The sequence below is a fragment of the Pomacea canaliculata genome, linkage group LG10 (assembly GCF_003073045.1).
Source record: "Pomacea canaliculata isolate SZHN2017 linkage group LG10, ASM307304v1, whole genome shotgun sequence".
NCBI lineage: Eukaryota > Metazoa > Mollusca > Gastropoda > Architaenioglossa > Ampullariidae > Pomacea > Pomacea canaliculata.
Genome location: NC_037599.1, coordinates 10,254,621 through 10,278,009, shown reverse-complemented (window position 1 = coordinate 10,278,009; position 23,389 = coordinate 10,254,621). Strand labels below are relative to the sequence as shown.

Genomic DNA, 23,389 nt, shown 5'->3' with positions numbered 1-23,389 from the left:
CTCGGACGTTCTGGCAGGAGGTTAAAGCCATTGTTAACAAACCCACTCCTGAACCTACTATCGAGAAAGAGCAATGGTTATTGCATTTCCAACGAATTATGCAAGGCGATCCCTCGACTAACCCAAACTATGGACACGCCTCTCAGGATAGCACTGATAAGGTGACTGGTGTGGAATGCCTTGACAAGTTTTGATGTGCTAGAAAGAGCTCATCTATTTGCTTGCAAAAGATTTCTAGGTGTGGGGTTGAATACACCAAATAAAATAATTTACGGCGACCTAGGTAGATTTTCAATATGTATACTATCCAAAGTAAGATGTATCAAATACTGGATTAGGCTTGTTAGGCTGCCAGAAGATAGATTACCACGTGAAAGTTACAATATGATGTTACATATGCAAGAGTTAGGTAAGTGCAGTTAGGCACACCACGTGAAAGATTTGCTATTTGTAAATGGTTTTGGACTTGTATGGTTACAACAAGGTATAGGGAGTGTTAATATATGTATACGTACATTCCGACAACGATTGAAAGACTGTTTTGTCCAGGGCTGGCACTCCGACTTGGAAAACAGTTCTCGACTAGAAGTGTTCGAGTCAAAGGCGCATTAGCGTACCCCCCTTGACTGAACCAGCTATTGAATGGATACACGATCTCATCTAACTAAAGAAAGAATAAGACAGACGGACGGACGGACGGAAAAAAGCTGGCACTGGGTTAAATGCAGTTTTTTGCACAACACTGGTTGTACAGGTTTGGGATGTCACTACAGCAGCCGTGTCAGCTGTGGTCATTGCAAAGGGTAACGACACGGATGGAGTACACCACCCCACCACCACTCATGTCGGCCATGTTGTGGTGAGACGAAAGGTCAGTGGGAAACAAATTCTCCCTTTGATCTTCACCACCTGAAGACTTCCTTTTTCCTGGAAGACCTGTGGTTATCGACTCTCTTGACAGACTTCTTACATCGAAGGAATGCCACCTGTGACGATACGTCCTGCAAGTCTGCAAACCGCGCAGGTCATCGGGTCAGTCGCGGGGGCCTGCTACGACCGGGTGGCACTTGTGGCAGAGAGTGATGATGCCATGTCAAAGGTTCTAGCCTCCAGGTCACAAATGCAAAGTCACTGGCTCTGCTTTCTTCTCAATCTGCCCCCAGATGTTGTCTGCTCTTCCTTTCTCTGCTACTTCTTGATTAGAGCCTGAGAGTAGCCGTTGTCTTGCTTCTTATTTGTGAGGCAATGACTGAGTGACAGTTATACCCTGGACTGGACAATGACAACCGTACGTCTTGTGGCGTCACCAAATTAATCTCACGCCCTCGGGTGATTACCTCAGGTGACCCAAGCAAGAACTGGTCGTAATTTCAGGTCAGCGAGTACTCGCATTAGACTGAAAAATAAGTCTTGTTTGTTTTAGACATTTTAGCTTTGCAGTTTTGTTACGATAATCATCAGCGTTTTGAAATTTAGTTCCTCAAATTGTTGGTTTTTTTCGACCTTTTCTTTTCGCTTTTGCTTAAAAGAAAACCAAAATGAAAACAAATGCTGACCAAGTTTTGATCCACTCACACAGACCGGAAAGTTTTCTTTTTTTTTAATGAATGGAGACATTTTCTTCACACAGAGGCACAGACATGTCCAACCTCCGCCATGATCATCGCTTACCCCCCACAGTCCTTCCTTGACTGTGCAAGGAACGAAAGACAAAGATTGCCCTGTCTGTACAAGTAGGACCAACCGTCTCGGCGGCTGCGTTGGGAATCCCACGGACTGTTCACTAAACGAAAGTAAAGACCTCGAGGTGAGCTCTCGTTATCGTTACTATGGTCATCAGCTATGCTCCTGCACGTGGTTTCCGAATAAAACTTTATTTTTCCATTCTCACGCGGTACACATACACGTTTGTGGAGTGCCGAAAAAAGCAAATAAAAACAAACATATATGTGGTAATATTCTAAGCAACATGAACTTAGAATATAGATTGATGTCCGCGTTGCATTCCATAAGCCCTCGCGCGGCTACATCGTGACGTCATCTGTATAAAGCGCCATTGTGGTCCAAGTTCGGACGGTGATGGACCAATGGTCGCTGGGACTGGGACTGTCACAACTAAGCCAAACAGATAAGGTGAAACATTTTCCGATAACATCATTAATCCCTTTTAAGAAGACTGATCGCTAGACCACGTGATGATGTGATGCTGTAATCAGCCACTGGATGAAGAGCCAAGATTGAAATATAAAAGGGACAACCCCCGTGGACACAGGCAAAGCGTTGGATCCAGGTCCACGAAGAAAGGAGACATTTGTACAAGATGAAGACCTTCTGTCTGCTGCTGGTCCTGTGTCTGGTGCTCGCCCTTGTCGCGAGTGGCGCTGATGCTGTCTCGGACTTTGACCCTGCTGACGATGAAAAAGAGGAAAAACGTGAAAAACGCATCTGGGGAGCGATTGCCGGCTGGGCTGTTCGTGGAATCGGACATCTGGTAAACAGAGCAAAACAAAGAGGTAAAGATGCTTTGTCTTTGCTTTGGTGAATTGCTGAAGTTGGTTTTAATGTTTTGTGTCTGTGTTCAGCTTCGTGTCTTCACCCCTTGTCTCTGCATTTCTTGTCAGTTTGTCTTTCTCTGTTTCCCTCACTTTGTTTTTCTCTCTCAGTCTTTTTATTCTATTTCTTCTCTACCGTTTTGTCTGCATATGGGAATGTTTGTTGATATAAGCGCGAGTGTGTAAGAGTGTATGCGTTGATATGTGTGTCTGCACGCGCGTGCGCCTATTTTTTACAGATACTCTGCTTTGTTTCAGGTTAAATGGCGTGACAACTCATACAAATCAAGACACTGTCAATAATGAGAAGGTAACTTCCATCTACTTTAAAATGTTTTAATGTGTTCTTTAAAACTTTATTGTCAAGTATGATTGCTGTTTGTTGATGACACACTCACTATTGTACCAAAATACTTCTTCAATTAAGAAGTTTAAAAGTTAAATCCAGAGATTTGTTGAAATCAGTTAGAAACAAACTAGGGCTAGTATCATTATGAATCATGACTGATCCGACGGTCAATATCTGAAGGTTTTTTCATCTTTAATATAATTTATATCTCTTGTTTTACAGAGGTCGGATGTGATGTCAGCTGCCTCTCAGCGGGTCCTGGACAAGACCCTGTCACGTGATTCAAGCTATCAATCTATTCTCATCGTCTTCAGAATCCATCAGTGTTGACAATGTCTTTACTCAGACTGTTTCCCGTCTGCGGGATACTTTATTTTTTTCTAATATTTCAAAAATAAATTCTGCGCTCTATGTAATTGTTTGTTTTTGGTAGTTAAGGTTTGGTGAGTCGAAATAAATTGTCTTCTCTCATTGCATTTTCATTGTGTACTATCCTTCCTGACCAGATGACTGTCCTGTACAGCGCTTTTCGCTCTGTTCTCTCTCTGTTTCTCTCTCTCTCTCCTTCGTTTAAAATTAAAATTGGAGTGCGTGCATTCGTAATAGCCTCTCTGTGAGCGGAAGACAGACAGACGAAGACAGTCCCACACGTGTATATTCCGATAACATAATAAATCCTGGTGAGAAGACTGGACCTGAAGGATACATAACATGACACCATGCTAAATGCGCAATACTCATGCATCACTCCCGGTACTGCCATCCTGATCCACTCACATACAAGTGGTCTCCATACTGGACTATTTAAAAGAGAGGACCACTCCTTGACCTCAGGCACAGAGTTGCATTCAGAACGTGAACGAAGAAGGAAGACTCATTTCTACAAGATGAAGACCTTCTGTCTGCTGCTGGCCCTGTGCCTGATGCTCTCCCTTGTCGCGAGGAGCGCTGATGCTGTCTCGGACTTCGACCCTGCTGACGATGAAAAAGAGGAAAACCATGAAAAACGAGGCTGGAGCAAGTTCACCAGTTGGGCTCGTCGGGGAATCAGACGTTTGGGGAGCAAAATTAAAAAATTAGGTGAGGATTCTTTGTCTTTGCTTTGGAGAATTTCTTCTTGGCTTTTATGTTTTGTGTCTGTGCTCAGCCTCGTGTCTGCACCCCTGTCTATGCATTTCTTGTCAGTTTGTCTGTCTCTGTTTCTCTCTGTCTTTCTCTCTTTGTTTTTCTTTTATTCGATTCATTCTCTACCTCTTCTGATCGGTGTGTGTGTGTGTGGAGTGAGTGGTGTGTGTTTTTGCATGTGTGTATATTAGGTTTGCATAATAAATCGCACATTTGTATGCAGCTTTTTTCAGCATCAGCCAGACTCAAGCCGCTTTACACGTAAGCACGCAAGCACATCATATTAATTTATACATATACTAATAATAAATAAATATAATAATATATATGCTTTGTACTGTGTAATGTGTGTAAATGTATTAAATATGTATTTTGTGTTTATTATGTTGTACTGTGTATGTAATGTGTATGGAATCTGTCTATATTATTGTGTTTGATATTGTTTTTTTTTCTAGGCTAAAGAAGGGGAGACACCTCAAGAAATGAGGAGACAACTCTTACGGATGATAAAGACCCTCTCATTTCAAAGTTTTTTTTTAATGTGTTGCAAGGATAACGAACTTTAACCATCAAAGATCGAAGACACATCTAATCTTTTATCAAAGTACTCTTCATAAAAGAAATTTGAAGAAAAACTCCACAGTTCCAGAAACTACACATCGACAAAATCAGCGAAAGAAAATACAAACTTTTTTCATATTGTATCAAAAATGATCTCTCTACTGCAGGTAGTCAATTGTTAAAAATTTCAGAACTCGTTAGTTCATGGTCTGTCCACACACTTTTCAATCATGAATGTCCTGCAATGAAGCTCTTCACCCGCGTTCAACACTTCCACTCCCTACCCGATGAACTGTTTATTGTCGCGTGTGACAAAAGTGTTGAAGAAGGAATGGTTCTGACAATTGTCTACCAAACTTTAATAGCAATGTCTGTAAAATTTGTTCCTGCACTAAATAAAACCATTGCACATTGCTTTACTCCAGGTACTGTAGACTTCACCTGTCAAATGATTCACTCTACTGGTTATCCTCTCATCGTCTGCCGACTGTACTTTAGTCTTTTCCTCAATGAAGACTACTTCAATTCTTTGCAGTTTGAGAAATAAAACCTATATTGTACACAATAATGAAATCAATTAATTTCTTGTTTGACACATGACAGTGTTGAGCAGGTGCCTGTGAGTGGGTTGTACGGAGGATGGACCACGTGTGTGTGTTTGGGTTTATCACCAGGAAAACATTAATAAACCTCTTCCATGACTTAAACATCTCTTCCTCGTCTGAGAATATAGCTATATTTAGGATGTGCAACACACTTAATCTAAAAAGTTAATAGTTTCTATCATCTTTATCCAATCAAAGTTTTGCATCGAGAACAGTCGTATCAAACAGCCAAAGGGGTTAGACAGAAAAAGGAAAAAAGTTCGGGTGTCGAGCAAAAGTCTTGGGGTGCACATCTCGATGGTAGGTGCTTCTGGTGTGTTTTCAAGAAGCAGAGAGTGTTTCCCGGGTGGTTACAGGGACAAAATGAAGACCTGTGTCATGTTGGTGTTGTTCCTTGTGCTGGTCCTTGTTGTAACGGAGGCCCAGGCTGCTACCCGGGACCTCTTGGGGAAAAAGCTCACCCGTGATAAACGGCTGTGGGGCGCCGTGTTTAAGGTTGTCTTTCACGGCCTCAGTATGGCAAGTCGTAGAAAAAAGGTGAGAGTCCTCTGTTTGTCAAAGAGTTTGCTTGCACCTTTGATTGTGTAAGGTCCGTGTAAGGGCCTATAGACTACAGAAGCCTTTGTTTATGACCCTCTGGGTGTCTGACCCTATCCTGGTCACTTTCTTTACTATTGATTGTCTGTCTGTCTGTCTGTCTGTCTGTCTGTCTGTCTGTCTGTCTGTCTGCCTGCCTGCCTGTCTGTCTGTCTGTCTGTCTGTCTGTCTGTCTGTCTGCCTCTGCCTGCCTGTCTGTCTGTCTGTCTGTTCTGTCTGCCTGTCTTCTGTCTGTCTTCCTTGTGACTGTGATGTGCCTGAGCATCTATTTGAGTGTTGATTGCCCTACGAGTGACTTAAATAAAACAAAGGAAATTATTACCATGGATTTATTTTAAATTTGTTTATTACTATTCATATTTCTTTTTAAATTTGTTTGGTGGTGGCGATGTGTGTGTGTGTGTTTGTACGCGCGCGCGAGTGTGTGTGTATACGTATGTATGTGTGTGCACTCTGATGCCATTACCTCCTTATGTTCGTTCTTTAACCTCAGAGTTATCTTTTTTCTTTACATTTTGTTTGTTATCTCCCTTCTCACGCTACATATATTTTTCAATTTTTTTTCTCCAGCACAGAAATGGCTAGTTCAAAAAACTGATGACAAGTCTAAAAGATGGTAATGATTTTTTTTTACTTTCATTCCTTTTTATCATGATTTGGAAAATGTAAAGCAAAGCAAGGTGGAGGGGGAGAGGGGGATTGAAAAATTCTTGTAATGTTACAGTGGACCAGTAAAACACCAGTCCAGTACTTTTCAGGAGTCAGACTGGTTGTCACACTGCAGTAGAACTTTGTATTAATGGGAGTCTTACTTTAGGTCTTACAGAAACTCCACGACATGTATATCACAATGTATACAACTTTTAGAAGATAGATATAAGGATGGCTACGATGTGTTCTTCTCTAGGGTCAAATAGTTTGTCACCTGTCTCCTCTCCTCTTCTGACTGTTAAAACAGTCATCAGCAAATAAACGAATCTCACAAGCACTGTTCTTTCTCTGTTTTTCTGAAGTAACATTTACTTACACAGAATCATGTTCTTTCAGAGCTGAAGACTTGACATGTAGCTGTTCGTGACAGAGGAGGATTGGGGCATCCCCTGTGGTCATCACCTACCCTGCTTGCCACCCTAGTCTAGTCACATGTCCACTACCGTCTAGGAATCCAACTGGACATTGGTTATTTCCACTTTTGTTTTGGGGAATCCAAGCTCATTTTTTTCATGCTCTTTGAGAATAAAACTCCAAACCTGCAGTGGTGTTATATCTTACTTTCTTCATAACGATCATTTATTAAAAGTATCACACATTTTTTTCTGTCTTGTCTTTCAATCTATGTACACATCCAGACATTCAAGTAAGATTTTTTTGTATGGAGTGTGTGAATTTATTTCTAGCCCCTTTCCATGATTTTGTGAACCTGCATGCTTGTCTGCTGTCTGTCTGTCTGTCTGTCTGTCTGTCTGTCTGTCTGTCTGTCTGTCTGTCTGTCTGTCTGTCTGTCTGTCTGTCTGTCTGTCTGTCTGTCCAAGGCCCTCACACTGCCCAATACACCAGTGTGATGCAGTGACCCAACTTTTAAACGGGTACTCTGACTCTTTAAGCAAGGATGAGGAGATAAGCTACCCCCCTCACAACAAATGGTGATCCCCGAGGTGAGTGAGGTATCTAACTAGCATCTCTATCACACAACGACCGGAGGAGGGCTGAGGTTATCACCTTATGTATCGCGTAGTATCATTCGGATTCTTTGAGTCATGATCTGGGTAATCATTCAAAAGAACATCCCACAACTAAAAAGGCATGTAATAGGGTAAAAATTCCAACATTGTCATTTCAGAATAATCCATCTTCAAATCAACCTTATTGCAGAGAACTCATAACTTGATATTCTTGTCAGCACTATCTAATTGTTTGTTGTAGTTGACTGGTCTGATTTGTGTTGCAGTTTGGGTTAAAGAGTTGAAGGTGGACTGGACTAAGACTATATAAGCGAATGTGGTGTTTTAATTACATGTAATTATTTATTAACCATTTAATTAATTTTAAAGTAAGTAAACATATACATAAAACAGCTTTAAAATAAAGCAGACTGTGGCGATATTTGTGGGGCTAGTGATCATTGTCTAAGTCTTCGGTTTGTCTCATCCTCATCATTTTTGTCAGGAAGATTTTTTTTTTCTTTCTTTCTTCGAGAAGGTCGTGGGATGTTTGGTTGGTGTAGGCTACGGTGGGATGTGGTTGATTTACCCGATCTGTTTTTAGTGGTTTCACATTACTACACACAGCAAATTGCGACGTGCCTCTCCTACACTTGCATACTGTGGTCACGTGACAGTAATGAGTGAGTAAATTGTTCTCTCTCTTTACTTCCAACAGCCAGCGATGTCTCTCCTTGCTGCGATCTGCTTAATACAAATTCTCTGACTGAGGCCATGCTTGGCTGCTGATGATACACTGGTGACATCTGATGACAGGGAATTCATCAACATGAAATTCAAATTAAACGGGAAGACACTTCAGAGCTGTGCGGTGCCCACGACTGTAAACCGCGCACGAAGATTGGAGAGATAAAGATAAGAAGTCCGTTTCAAATCATCTTGAGCTTTAATCTCCCCGATTAACCAACTGTCAAAGGAATCTCTCGGCGATGATAGCGAAACTGAAAGTGGTCAAACCGGAATATTTGGCAGAGTGTGGGCCAGCCACGACTTCCCGCAAGGAAAGCCAGAGACTTGAGTCTTGCTTATCCCCGACTGACAATACTTCCCCCTGTTGTCTTCCTCTGCCAAATCGTTAAGCTCATTTCCATCTGGTGCTGAGCTTGTCGTCTGTTCGAAGCCTCATCCTGTAAGCAACCTGTCAGTCAAATGCACAAATATAGAAGATTCTTATTCGTGTGTGTGTTGGAGGCGTCGACTGAGCCCCACGATGAAAATTTATAGTTGGACATCTTGCCCTCTACATTATCACCTTTACCAGATTATCTTGAACTGCCTTCTATGCTTTGATGCCATGTTTTGTCCATGCATATTTGTTGATATATTTTTGGGCTACATATGTGTGTGCGAAATTTGGATGTCACCCCACAACCCACAAGCCTGACTGGTTTGATGACAAGCGGGTGACCCTCACTTGCTATTAACTCCGTGAAATATTTCTGTCATGTTAGCCATCATGTACCTTCCTCCATTGCTTTATCTTCTACTCTTGTACCTCATCTTGATGTTGTTCAGTGTGTCTATATACTTCACTGTCCATAGGAATGGGAATCCCATGGGAAACGTCCCATGGGATGTGGGATGGGATGGGACAAGCACACTTGTATTTCCATTAAGTCGATACTTGATATAAAATAAATTTACTGTTATCTCATTCATCAAGGATGTAAATCTTTCTCTGAATCATGCTATTGTATGTCGAAGTACGCAGGAATTATAGAACAAAAGCCGAAACTAGTATGGTTTTCAGTGTGTCCATAGGATGCCTTAATACATGGGAATCCCTCTATGGGAAACATCCCGTGGGATGGGACGGGATGGTTTCTTTTTGAGCAGGCATTTGCCATGGGTCACGGGATGGGACGGATAGAAAAATATGCCCATGGACAACCCTGTATATACTTCACTGTCCACTGGCTGTCATCTTTTATTTAAGTCGGCTCTGTGATACCACGCCATCTCACAACATAAATATAATAAACATAAACACCATAACTTCGCCCAATATTTCTTGCCCTTAAATGTCTACCCCAGGGTACTCGTTCGCTTAGCACCGGAAGCTGCTATGAACTGAAGAGCTACTCATCGTCTGATTCCTCGTATCTGGGGAAGCAGGAAGATTCGTTCCCTCTGACGAACACAAATAAATGACTTCGTCCTAGATGTCCGTGTACCCCAATCGCCGATACAGACTTACTAATATTTGTAAGTCTTAGTTTCGTTGACACCAACGTGGACATTGACAGTTAATCTTCGAGCTTTATTATAAAAAAAGCCCGCACCCTTTGCACATTAGCATTTCAGTCGGTAAACTGAAGAAGAGAAGTTTGTTTTTACCCGAAGCAGGTGTCACATACTTCCAGCTATAAAAAAAAAAAAAATTCATCGACTGTGTCCAGTGTCCTAAAACAGTAAGTGAAGATAATGTTTAGATAGAAACATCTAACTAGAACAAACAGTTTTAGCTTAATTAAACACTAGGGGAGGGGAGTTACTCACCTCTCGAACTTTAACTCAGATGTAGCAGCCATTGCAGCAACCTTCTGGAAACTTCCAGACCATACTTCTTGACAAAGGATGTTAGGAGTTGCTTTTTATTTTTACCGTCAGAAAAAAATCACTGAAGCATTATTTTCTCTCTCTCTCTTTCCACCTTCCACTTCAGTCGCCATTTTGTAATTTGTAATCACGTGATGGCGATTGACTGATTTAAGGAGCAAATTGTTTTTTCTCCAGGCCATGAAGACAGCGTATCTCGCAGCTGGGTCTGTGCTTGATGTTGGTCCTGGAGGTGATGATCGTTGAGTCTGAGGAAGAGAACGAGGAGGAGAAGCGCGGCTTTTACAGTAAAATGCTCAAACGAAAAGCCAAGTTGAAGAAATACAAGGCGAACAAGGTAACGGCCAACAGTTCCGACTGCTACAACTTTGTCACGAACTCATCTCACTGGGTGTCCTTTCCACAGACACATGCAGAGAAAGAAAATAACACAAATACATTAACTAATACATAGACACACACAGTCAGTTTATTAATTTAAAGATTAATGTCGACTACGACGATGACGACGATGATGTAAATATTTGTGACTTGATTCCTATCTAACTTTAGAGTGATGTGCTGACTTCGTGAAAGACCTTATAGCCAGGGTTTTTCTTCTTTTTAGAGCGGAGGGGTGTATATGTGAATATGTCTCTAAATTGAAGACCTTTTGACTCCGTTGGTTAGATAGCGGGTGGATAGGTCATGGCAGATGAACTGGAAGGTCAGACTGTCAGACAGAAGATGACAATGGACTATGTACCTCGATAGTTTCGTATGTCGCCCATCAGCTAATTCACATCCTCGTAGCAGCTGTAGTGGTTCGAGATGAAAATTAAAAATGTCGGACATGGATGTCTCCAGAAGTGCCGCTGCAAGTCGGGTGGCTTGGGGAAGTTTTTCTTCGGAAAGCTCCCCAACAAAGGCAGAGACCAAGAACCTGCTCAAGCCCTTCCCACCGACAACCAAGACAACACCCAAGGGATGGCCAGGAGAACCAGAACCAACCTGAAGCCTCCGACCAAGGGAACACAGATCAACAACCTCAATGACTTCAAAACCTTCTCCAACTTGTGTCCGCTGTACAAGAAGGCAAGAAGGAAAAACAATCCTGTCATTATGTGTTCTGTCAAACGTCCCACGCACGAAATTTTAATCAAAAATTGTCATTTTCTATTTCAAATAAGGAGAGAACCAATTACAAATCCACTTAAATCCTGTTTTCCCGTTAATCTGGAATTCACTTTCTTTTTCATTCTTTGTCTTTCTTTTTGTTTCGTTCTTCTTCTCCTCATTTTTGTATTGCTTTGTTGTCATTATCTTCGTCTACTTTTCTTGCTTTTTCCTCTTCTTGTTTCTCCTTCTTTTGTTAATGATTCGTTTACATTTCCATTGTCTTTAATCCCGTCTTATCCATCATAAGACCTTCATGGAAAACCTTATAAAAATTCTTGGCTACTTATTTTTGTTCTCGTTTTGCTGTGGTAGCATCACACGCTTAAAACATCTCCTCAAGAAAAATATATGGGACAAATGTTTTCTGAATTCTGTGCTACTAAAGTGTTTTGTAAAGAAAAATTAACAGTCGAAATAATTTTTTTTAACGTTGCTCTCTAAATGACAATTTGTAGGTGTGAGTGGTTCAAGAGACAAGAATCCTACAGAAGTCGACGGCACTTCGCGGAGCTGAAACGTTTGTGACCTGGAAATGACCTTTCAGGACACTCTTATAGATGTCACACTTTATGAGTGTTTATTCATTGGTCATTAAATTCTTCCAAGTTCTAGAGTTCTCAACTTGTATTCAATATGACTGTGTGTGAGAGTGGACTGGTTGCAGCTTGTGTTTCTCAGAAACTACATCCATGTATCAGATATTAGTGGATGTGAGAAGTGTATGTTCCTTGTGTAGAGGCTGAGGTCAGTGTGATTGCAAGTGTGAACAAACAAACATGAACAAATAGCGGTAGGGTGTTGGTCGGCTTGCTCAAACCACTTTAATCTTCTCAAGATGATTTCCTTGGGAAGAGATGAAGGCAGCTAAGCGATATTATAATTTAAGCTGTAATTAGTTCTCAGAATGTTTGCCAGTTATTAGCCAAGAAGATGGAGGTTTAAACTTTTATTGATTTGTTTCTTAAAGTTCACAAATATTGACGGGAAAGTATAAAGTTTTATTTCATCGAAAATACTTTGTCGCATTTGTATACTTGAATAAAACTTGCTAAATGTTATCTTGTACTGAGTTTGGTCCCATCATCTACAAGCTAGAGCACTTGCAAACATTTCAGTACAGACGACATTTCGTGATGCAGATGATGACCACCCTAGCATTGAAATTGTCTTGGCCAGTCCCTTCTAGAGTCAGTGAAAGCTGGTGTCTTTTACATGCAAAATTTTGTGTGTACGTGAGGATGGCAGGTCACATGGATCACATCGGGATTTTCATGTAATCACTTTCAATACGAGACATTGATTCCTTGAGATTAATCCAAGATTGTCGTAACGTAAAGATTAATAATTATTTCTATTTCACCACCACCTGCCCAACATCAACAGTCCTCCCCTCCACTTCCTCCCACTACTACAACCTCAGCTATAAAAGTTTCAGCAGGTTCCCTCTCCTGCGTCTCCCAGACAACAGAAGATTGGTTCCCGCTGATCAACAGGACTGCAGTCGTCAGCAGCATCAGCCCAACAGAAGACAGGAACATCAGAGGTCCCGTAGTCTGACAACAAACTTCTTCATTAGTGAGTGATGGAAGACAATTAGATATCTTACTATAGACACCTATGTTTGTGTTATTAATGTAGTCTTCGTTTGTATGTTTACATATCTCTAGTCTGTGTGTGTGTGTGTGCGCGAATGTATCTGCACGTGTCTCTATATGTCTATCATGTATATTTATAAACATTAACATCGGACTGGAATGAAGACCACGTCACACTGATCAGATTTATCACGTGACTTACCGAAACCCACCCTGTCGCCTTAGATGCTTACCATCCAGCTGACCATCTGTCAGTTTAAGGTGATTATTACTACTAAGCTCGCCTCCACACGGATGGAGCCCTGCTATTTTTTATTATCATTATCATTATTAAGATTATTAAGATCGTCTTAATACCAAAGAGTTTCAAGCTGATGACAGAATCAACTGCGAAGACTGTCAGAAGCTGCGGAAGATCGGGATCCCCCATCTGTTGGAGATATGCAAGTGAATGCGAGAGCAGCTCTACAAGTTCATGTATTGTTGAGGATCAACCCATCACTTGCCCATCATCAAAGTCGTTTTTCTTTATGTTTGATCAACCGACAGAGCAGACAAATTGTTTGACACGTGTTGTTTGTTTGTTGCAGCCATGAAGACTCCGCGCCTCATAGTCACTCTGTGCTTGATGCTCGTCCTCGAGGCGATGATCGCTGAAACTTTTAGCACAGAGGAGGAGGAAGGCCTGCAAAAACGAGGAAAGTTCATTGAAAAATTAAAAAACTTTGGCACGAAAATCAAAGGCGCTTTCGGAAGAATAAAGGTAACAATGATTCCAGTGCAGCTCTCTCTCTCTCTATGCTAATCATGGCACATTATAATTAGTTAATAAGTAAATGGTTACTGCAATCAACCCAAATCATGATCGGGCAATGCATCCATTATCCTCACCCAGCCATACAAAAAAACTCACTTCTTAGACTGTTATATGTATTAGATCGATCTAAGCACAGAAGCCTGTAATCATGTCGATATAAATTACTTGCCGCTGAGTGACCTTTTGAATGTTTATTTGCAAAACATCCTACTGATTTGAGAAAAAAAAATCTTTACCATAGGAATTTTCCCAAGAAGCTCTTTCGCTCTTAGTTTAGCAATGATTGAGACTATCGTCTGGTTACAGACTTCATTACATTGTCTTACATTGCTTTGTTCTGATGGTTTCTTCGAATACTTTTATCTCGTCTGAGATTTTGCTGATCGAGATATATTAACACATTTTACTCACAACCTGTCAAAAGTTTTCCATACTATACTCTTTTTTTTTTCTCCCGGTGTAATATTTCCAGAACAAAATTAAGAACATGAGAACTAAACCTCAACCTGAAGAACAGCCAGATGGAGAAAACCAAGGCGGGGATGAAGCCTCTGAACAAGGCGACAGCCAACAATATCTGGTAATATTCGTCGACACCTTTTTATCCAGCATTTCTTTCTCTCTCTCTCTTTCTCTCTCTCCCAACCCTGTAGGGTGGAAGGGTGAGTGGTAGTGTGTGTGTGGAAAGAAGGCATCCTATGCTCGCGTGCGTGTATAAATGTGTTTTTCTGTGCTGTATTTACTCGTCAAGTACCAGGACCAGCTGACACAGAAACAAGATAAAAATTGTGAAGAAATTATTTTATCAACACGGTGGTCACAATAATAATCTTTCAAACAGGTTTCTCTACAGGCTGTAAGCCACACTGACAATAAAAACTTGATGAATAATTCAAAGTCTTAAATGATTTTCATTTTCAGAAATAAGTGACAGGAGGTCAACGATGTCGTCTACCTGTCTCCCTAACAGGACCTATGAGGACTTCGCTCAGCGGTCAACAAGTTTCAGCTCTTATAACATTCTTGTTTATATAACAAATGTTTGCTTTTGCTGGACTTTTTCGTTAAATTCAATTTCCTAATAAAAAAAAAACTTTGCATTTATTCAGCCTCTTGGAGTTTATTGCTATTTCTGTTGGAAAGGTCTTTAAATTATTCATAGAAGTCAGTGTGCGTGCGAGGTCGAATCGCATGATAATGTTGATGATCGCAAAATACCTGGAATAAAACTTGTGATGGTATAGACATAAAATTGGGATACTACTTGGGAAGATAATGATAATAATTAAGATTGTAACTGAGATATTAACGTTTGTGCACATATATATATATAAACAGCTCGCGCAAACACAAAAAATTCGTTAGTCAAGAGAGACCGATGACAATCCTATCAATCTTGAGCTACAAAAGGTACACAGACGATAACTAGTGAAGGTTGAGAATAAAAATGCCAGTGAAGGTGTTTTGACAGGATGTGACCAGTTGTTGACAAATTGTTTTGTCTGCCGATGCTTTGTCCAGGACTGAAGATGTCAAGTCTGACAGCGTCTGTAGGTCAATTCCTATATTTCTTATTCCCCATTCACACGTCCATGTAACAGCAATTGGTGGATGTGAAAAGTGCATTGCCTTGTGTAGAGGCTGAGGTCAGTGTGATTACAAGTGACCCGAAGATCAATCAGACGACATCAAGGCAAACATGAACAAAATGGTGGCAGGCTGCTGGTCGGTTTACTCAAACCACTTTAATCTGCTCAAGATGATTTCCTTGAGAAGAGATGAAGGCAGCTAAGCGATATTAAAATTTAAGCTGTGGTTAGTTCTCAGAATGTTTGCCAGTTATTAGCCAAGAAGATGGAGACGGTTGGTTTTTAAACGTTCACTAATAATGGACGAGAAAGTAGAAAGTTTTATTTCGTCCAAAATACTTTGTCGCATTTGTATACTTGAATAAAATTTCCTTCAGTGGAATGTCCACACCCCTATCCTACATCACCATCCTCCAGGATGGTAGGAACCGACAGTTTATATGTTAAGTTCTCGTGAAACAATACTCTTCATGGTTAAACATGGGTACATAGCTGTTTACACCTCCACACGAAACATAAAACTGTTACATAAACACAAAATCGTCGCACTAAGCATTTGTTGACCACAGAAAAATATGGTGCTTGCTGACTATGAGTGACAAATGAAAGTTAATCTTAACGGGCTAGACCCCTAGGTCCTCATGATACTTACTGACCCTTTGTGTAGTTCATACGATATTTCACAGCACAGATACTGCTTTTCTCTAAAGATATAAAACAAACTCCTTTGCATGTAAACAGGGCAAGAGGGCCTTTCCGTTAGATTTTAGGCAATGTTATCTTGTACTGAGCTTGGTCCCATCATCTACAAGCTAAAGCACTTGCAAACATTTCAGTACAGATGACATTTTGTTATGCAGAAATATTATCCAGATGATGACTCCCACAGCATGGACATTGTCTTGGCCAGTACCATCTAAAGTCAGTGAAAGCTGGCGTCTGTGACGTGCAAGATTTTGAGTGCGCGTGCGTGAGGATGGCACGTCACGTGGATTACATCGGGCTTTTCATGTAATCACTTTCAATACCATACACTGATTCCTTGAGATTAATCCAGAGATTGTCGTGACGTAAAGATTGATAACTATTGCTAAGTCACCACCACCACTACCGCCGCCGCGGCCATCCCCTCCACACCCACCACCACCTCGCCCACCAGCAACAGTCCTCCCCTCCACTTCCTCCCCTACTACGACCTCAGCTATAAAAGTTTCCGCAGGTTCCCTTCTCCTGATCTCCCAGACATCAGAAGATTGGTTCCGCTGATCATCGGACTGCAGTCGTCAGCAGCATCAGACCAACAGAAGACAGGAACGTCAGAGGTCCATAGTCTGCCAACAAACTTCTTCACCAGTGAGTGATGGAAGACAATTATATATCTTACTATAGACACTGTGTTATTAATGTAGTCTTCGTTTGTATGTTTACATATCTGTTTTTGTGTGTGTGTGCGAGCGCGCGCGAATTTATCTGTACGTGTCTCCATGTGTATCATGTATATTTATTAGAATAATCAATGTCCACTTTTCAATAAACATTGACATCGGACTGGAATATAGAACACGACACACTGATCAGATTTATCACGTGACTTTTCGAAACCGTGTTAAATGCTTACCCTCGAGCTGACCATCTGTCAATTTAAGACAATTATCACTACTTATCTCTCCTCCACACGGTGGTACCCTGTTGCTATTTTTTTATTATCCTGATCCTCATTATTACTATTAGTAAGATCGCCTTAATACCAAAGCTGCTGACAGAATCAACGCACGTGCCTATAAAATAATGCGAAGACTGTGACTGTTGTCAGAAGCTGAGGTAGACTGGGATACCTCATCTGTTTTCAGCAGTCAATTCCACTAATTCCATCGCAGGTATACAAGGGAATGCGAGAGAGCTCTACAAGATCATGTATTGTGGGGGATCAACCCATCACTGGCCATCATCAGAGTATTTCTTTTTATGTTTGTTCAACCGACAGAGCAGATGAATTGTTTGTTTGTTTGTTTATTGCAGCCATGAAGACTCCACATCTCATTGTGGCTCTGTGCTTGATGCTCGTCCTGGAGGCGATGATCGCTGAAACTCTCAGCACAGAGGAGGAGGAAGGCCTGCAAAAACGTGGATGGCTCAGAAGAACATTTAGAAAATTTAAAAAATTTGGCAAGAAAATCAAAGGCGCTTACGGAAGAATAAAGGTAACAATGATTCAAGTACAGCTCTCTCTCTCTCTATGCTAATCATGCCGCGGATTATAATTAGTTAATAAGTAAAAGGTTACTGCAATCAACCCAAATCAAGATCGGGCAACGTATCCATTATCCTCACCCAGCCATACAAAAAAAATCACTCCTTAGACTGTTATATGTATTAGATCGGTCTAAGCACACGAAGCCTGTATTCATGTCGATATAAATTACTTGCCGTTGAGTGACATTTTGAATGTTTATTTGCAAAACATTCTACTGATTTGAGAAACAACAAATTTTACTATAGGAATTTTCCCAACAAACTCTTCGCTCTTATTTAGCAGTGGTTAAAACTATCGTCTGGTTACAGACTTCCGTACATTGTCTAACTAACACCTGCTCTTGTTCTGATGGTTTCGAATATTCTTATGTCGTCTCAGATTTTGCTGATCTTAAGTAAATTAACGCATTTTACCTTGCAACCTTCCAAACTTTTTCCGTAGCGTACACTTTATTTTTCTCCCGGTGTAATATTTCCAGAACAAATTTAAGAGACCTAAACCTCAACCTCAACCTGAACCTCAACCTCAACCTGAAGAACAACAGCCAGAAGCAGAAAACCAAGGTGCTGACCAAGGCGGGGGTGAAGCCTCTGAACAAGGCGACGGCCAACAATATCTGGTAATATTCGTCAACATTTTATCCCAGCGTTTCTGTCTGTCTGTCTGTCTGTCTGTCTGTCTGTCTGTCTGTCTGTCTGTCTGTCTGTCTGTCTGTCTGTCTGTCTGTCTGTCTGTCTGTCTGTCTGTCTGTCTGTCTGTCTGTCTGTCTGTCGGTCGGTCGGTCGGTCGGTCGGTCGGTCGGTCGGATGGAAAGGTGGGGGATAGAAATTGCTAAGAATTATATATTACCAACACGGTGGTCACAATAATTATCTTTCAAACAGGTTTTCTCTACAGGCTGTAAGCCACACTGACAATAAAAACTTGATGAATAATTCAATGTCTTAAATGATTTTCAGTTTCAGAAATAAGTGAGAGGAGGTCAATGATGTCGTCTACCTGTCTACCTAACATGACCTATGAAGACTTCACTCAGCGGTCAACAAGTTTCAGCTCTTATAACATTCTTGTTTTTATAACATGTTTGCTTTTGCTGGACTTTTTTCGTTAAATTCAATTTTCTATTAAAATATTGTGCATTTATTTAGCTTGGAGGTTATCGCTATTTCTGTTGAAAAGGTCTTTAATTTTTTTTTATAGAAGTCAGTGTGTGTGCGAGGGTCGAATCGTATGATATTGGTGATGATCGCTAAATACATGGAATAACACTCTTGATGGTATAGACATAAAATTGGGATACTACTGGGGAAGATAATGATAATAATTAAGATTGTAACTGAGATATTCATTGTTTGTGCATATATATATATAAACATCGCGCGCAAACACACAAAAAATTCGTTAGTCAGGAGAAGACTTGACGAGAATCCCATCAATCTTGAGCTACAAAAGGTACACAGACGATAAATGTTGAGGGGTGAGAATAAAAATGCCAGTGAAGGTGTTTTGACAGGATGCTACCAGTTGCTGACAAAGTGTTTTGGTTGCCGATGCTTTTTCCAGGACTGGAGATATCGAGTCTGACAGCATCTGTTGGTCAATTCCCTTATTTCCAATTTCCCCATTCACACGCCCAACTACTGTTGTTCATTCCTTCCTTTATTTTATCATATATGTGTAGATGTAACCACATTTATTTTTTATCTCTGAATGAAAAGTGTAATGATGATCTCACACACATTAGTGGACAGATGCACACAGCACATTAAGGGTAGTTCATTTAGTAGGAAAGTGCTTCCACCTTGTGGTAATGTGACACTATGGGGGGAGAGGAAGAGGGGAGGAAACCGGAGTACCCGGAGAAAAGCCCTGATTCCCAGACCTGTGGATAGGCGTCACATTACATGAAGTGTCGAGATCCGAACCCTGAGCCCCTGACAGCAGTGGAGACGAGCGAGTGTTTTAACCACTTAACTACGGGCGCCCATACTAAAAGTAAATAAATAAACACAGTAAATAAATCACTAGTATTAGCCTGTGGAGAGGTTTAAGCACTTGTGTAAGTCTTTGATTAGATTCATAATATTTTTGTTTTGACATGCTGACAAACACTTGTTGAATGAGATGGAGTAGAACACAAAAGTATCATCACTCAATTACAATCATCACAGGACTTCACAGAAAATCCCGACAAAAATATCGCACACCTCTTCCTTGACATTATCTCCCTTTTATGAGCGCTTGATGACTGCCGCAAGGGGCGCTGGCCGCAACTAAGTCTTTACATAATTAATTTTTAATAATTATTGCTGCCTCGTGACATCCTTGTAATCTACGGTGTTGATGTCAGCATAGCATCCCTGTGTTTACTGCCCGAAGCTCAGTATCAAACTGTTGTGGGCGATTGTAGAAAGGAAATCAGTGTGAAGTTGAATTTATGGCAAGATGGCGCTGACGTGGCAGCAGCACCAAGTCATCTGCATGGACTGACCTGTCTGTTTCCACATTTGACTGCCATTGAACATCTGTGGGATTTCCTGCAACATCAACCACCACCCCAACATTTCACCTTAACCCATCTCTCTTCTGTTTTCATTGATATCTTCAACACATCCCTCCAGCTCTCTGTCTCCCCCTGCTATTGCAATCAGTCCCTCCTCTTCTACCGAGAGTGACTTTATTATACGGCATCTTGATATCTGTTGTGATGAACGACTGGCTCTGTGTGGAATATGTGTGGTGTAAGTAAGCAAGTGAGCACCCGTACACCCAGTCTACACACGCAGTCAAGAGTCAATCTGAAATATTTGGGTATCGTATATTGTTTCTGAAAGAGATGGAGTCTGCATTCATGCATGCGTTCGTGAGTGTGTGTGCATTTGCCGAGACAGTGCCGGACATTACCAACACATATTCCAAGCACAATATAACTTGGAAAATAATTCTTCTTCTGATTAGTATTTTCCCCTTTATACTCATTTCAAAGTTTTAAAATACTTCTCTCTCAATTATAATATGCTGCCATGTAAAATTTATGGGATAAGTATGAATGTCACTGGTAGTGAAATAATTATACAATAAAACCTTCCTATTTAGACTAAAGACTCTAAAATCCACCAAAATCAGGTCGTAACGAGGATTGTAGCAGGGAGATCAACTGATGTCTGTGTACTTGACCTCTTTTTGTCAACGGGCCTTGAAGACGTGACCATCAGGAGCAGAAATACGAGCTTCTGTTGTTACTCTCGTTGCTGTTGGTGAGATGCGGTGTGACATGCAAGCACGTGCGCACCACTGCATGAAGCCTAGAAGAAAGCTGTGAAGAGCAAAATTTTGTAAGTCATCGTATTCACAATTGGTGTCATTTTTCCATCGCAATCTTCGTACACGTGGTCTTTCCTCTCAGAGAGTTCTCTTTCCGTAGTGGCGGATACAGATAGTATAAACATCACTGCACTGCCACAGACAGATGGCGCTGCGGGTCATGTCTGACTTGCATACGTCATGTTAAAGTTGTCCTCTAGTAACCCCGTGGCCCCCATCTGTACACACTATAAATGTGATTGCAGTTGCACAGTGGCTACACTCCCACAGTAGATCATCGCAGGTTGTTACACATCGTTGGACACGTACCAGGATCGTTGCAGTGGTTCGTTAGGACTTGCAACAGTAAGTGACGGCGGTTCATGGTGGATGTTGGGTACAAAACAGTTTAGAAGAGAAACGTGAACCCCACTAGACCTTTAAATATTTATTAATTATTGTTTTTGTACCCACAATGTCTACATTTGCTATAAGGGTAAGCTATCATTGAGTAGACAGTCGTCTACTTAACTCAAGAGTTAAGTTTTCGCTAACCATCGAGAAGTTCTGGTTTATTCTATCGGAGAGTGTTAGGAAGTCACCTGAAATCATCCGTGACGTCATCTACGTGACCGTTAATCATAAGCAGGGACTTTGCTGCACACCTGTCGTTTTGTCATTCTCGACAACTCAATTTCTTGCTGATGACCAGCAGACAACACCGCTACCAAATAAATACAAAAAGATAGTTACAATGACCAGTACTTTAATAACGGATATGACGTGTATAAATAGACAACCTGGGGTCGTCATACAGTAAGTATGGGAGACAATATGTTCGAAACTTTATTCAGAAATGATGATAAATGTGGTGATGATCTGCTGCCTATTTGTTGACAGCAATGAAGACTGCGTACCTCGCTCTGGGTCTGTGTGTGCTGCTGATGATACAAGCGATGGCGGCGGAGTCTCTAGACACCAATGAAGACAACCTACAGGAACGGTCTTACTATCGCAGGAGACGCCCAGGCAAGAAATGGCCAGGAAATACCAGAAGAAAGGTACCACTGAGCTAAATTGCACGAAGGCAAACCAGTCCTTGTAATCATGATCTGCGTTGTACAAAAAAATCAACCGTTTAAATGTTCTTGTTAATGAATAATAAACGCAGGTAAGTGATGCACACCATCAGTGACAAAATGTGTGTGTGTGTGTGTGATTTAGCTGCTGAAAAGTGAAATAATCTTGTGAGGTAACTTTTCATCCATTTTCTTACTAATGACACCCGAAGCTCACCCAACTGTCTTGGTATTAGTTTGAGGTTAGAAGATCAAGGTATCTGGCAGGATGGGTAGACATGGGAGAGAACAAGAGATCCAGATACCGGGAGGGATGTATGAGAAGGTAGATAAATGGTGATGGTTAAAGTCCCTGTTTATTGCGTAAATTTTTATTCGCTTTGATACTAACACCACGTGAATAATTACTGTATCCTTTCCTTTAAAAATATTTATTCAAAGTTTCTTTGATTGCTTTGTCTCAACAGAGATGCAGATGTAGATGCAGACGCCTACCGCGACCCTACCAAAGAGAACTTGCTATGGACGAAAACCTTGATGAAGAATAGCTGGAGTGTACTTATATATTAAGGAAACGATCATGACACGTGAGTCTTTTCCTATTATAGTAATAAAATGTAAAAACAATGATGATCACGACGACGGTGATGATGGTGAATTGTATTAGCTGGTGAAATAAACCAATAATGATTAACGCTGCGACAAAACATTGTCGACTAAATTAATATTCTAACTGTCCATTAATTTTGTGGAAAATAGGAATTTTGCTTCGAAATTCGTTTCAAGTTTTACCAGACAAACCAGCACCTAGCGTGTGCGCGTGTGTGTGTGTGCGTGTGTGCGTGTGTATATATATAATGTCTGTGTATCTCTGATTTCCTATTTGATTTTCATTTATTTTCAGACCTAATTAATGCCATCTCTAAGTCTCTGTCAGAGCTGTCGACTCTGGAAGGTCAGCCTCACGACTCGCCAGTCAGATTCTCAGTCTCTGGTGGTTAATAAAAGCTTCTATGTTTTGGCTTTTATCTTGGATTTTGGTCTTTTTCATTCTTAACAGTAGTTTGCATGAGAGCGAGGCTAGAATGCGAACAGATGTTTTCTATATGAATGAATGTTTCCTGCAAGAATGAATAAGAATTATAAAGTCGAAATAGAGACAACAAAGAAACTCTGCATCCTTGGCAATATAGCTTGGTAACAGAACAAAATCGCGGCTGGATTATTTAAACCATCCTGTTAATGTTAAAAAAAAATTCAGGCATTCGAGACGAAGTGCTTAAGAAAATTTTGATCTCCCACATGAAACACATGACAAACGGATATTATGGATTATGATATCCATCAACAAAATCTTCAGACTAACGTGGATGCTGTTCGACGCCAAGATGGAAGACGAAAAAGGAAAATAAAACTTGCTGGCAAATAAATTTACAGGAGAGAGAAATTGTTACATTATACACGACTGGCTCAAGTGACGACCCATGTCCTCGCTGTTTGTCCAGATCCCCTAGAGGAAGAGGGG

The 23,389-nt window shown here is 40.9% G+C and overlaps 3 protein-coding genes and 2 long non-coding RNA genes across 5 annotated transcripts; all 5 read left to right on the top strand.

Moving 5' to 3' along the window:
* The first annotated feature begins 3,605 nt into the window (after positions 1 to 3,605).
* Positions 3,606 to 4,698, top strand: LOC112574269. The gene is made up of 2 exons (XM_025255215.1): positions 3,606 to 3,981; positions 4,482 to 4,698. Exons 1-2 carry the CDS (start codon positions 3,621 to 3,623, stop codon positions 4,484 to 4,486), a joined length of 366 nt encoding a protein of 121 aa, XP_025111000.1. The 5' UTR covers positions 3,606 to 3,620; the 3' UTR covers positions 4,487 to 4,698.
* Positions 4,699 to 9,742: 5,044 nt separating this feature from the next.
* Positions 9,743 to 11,838, top strand: LOC112573599. The gene is made up of 4 exons (XM_025254106.1): positions 9,743 to 9,921; positions 10,247 to 10,406; positions 10,916 to 11,143; positions 11,683 to 11,838. Exons 2-4 carry the CDS (start codon positions 10,287 to 10,289, stop codon positions 11,686 to 11,688), a joined length of 354 nt encoding a protein of 117 aa, XP_025109891.1. The 5' UTR covers positions 9,743 to 9,921; positions 10,247 to 10,286; the 3' UTR covers positions 11,689 to 11,838.
* A 453-nt stretch (positions 11,839 to 12,291) lies between these two features.
* Positions 12,292 to 14,748, top strand: LOC112573598. The gene is made up of 4 exons (XR_003101264.1): positions 12,292 to 12,802; positions 13,413 to 13,585; positions 14,112 to 14,219; positions 14,561 to 14,748. It is a non-coding gene; the product is annotated as an uncharacterized LOC112573598 (long non-coding RNA).
* A 1,694-nt stretch (positions 14,749 to 16,442) lies between these two features.
* LOC112573594 lies at positions 16,443 to 18,629 on the top strand. The gene is made up of 4 exons (XM_025254105.1): positions 16,443 to 16,581; positions 17,248 to 17,429; positions 17,961 to 18,101; positions 18,442 to 18,629. The coding sequence occupies exons 2-4, from the start codon at positions 17,250 to 17,252 to the stop codon at positions 18,451 to 18,453; spliced, it is 333 nt and encodes a 110-aa protein (XP_025109890.1). The 5' UTR covers positions 16,443 to 16,581; positions 17,248 to 17,249; the 3' UTR covers positions 18,454 to 18,629.
* Positions 18,630 to 20,991: 2,362 nt separating this feature from the next.
* LOC112573595 lies at positions 20,992 to 22,892 on the top strand. Its single transcript, XR_003101262.1, has 4 exons — positions 20,992 to 21,151; positions 21,686 to 21,846; positions 22,332 to 22,451; positions 22,769 to 22,892. It is a non-coding gene; the product is annotated as an uncharacterized LOC112573595 (long non-coding RNA).
* The last annotated feature ends 497 nt before the right edge of the window (positions 22,893 to 23,389 follow it).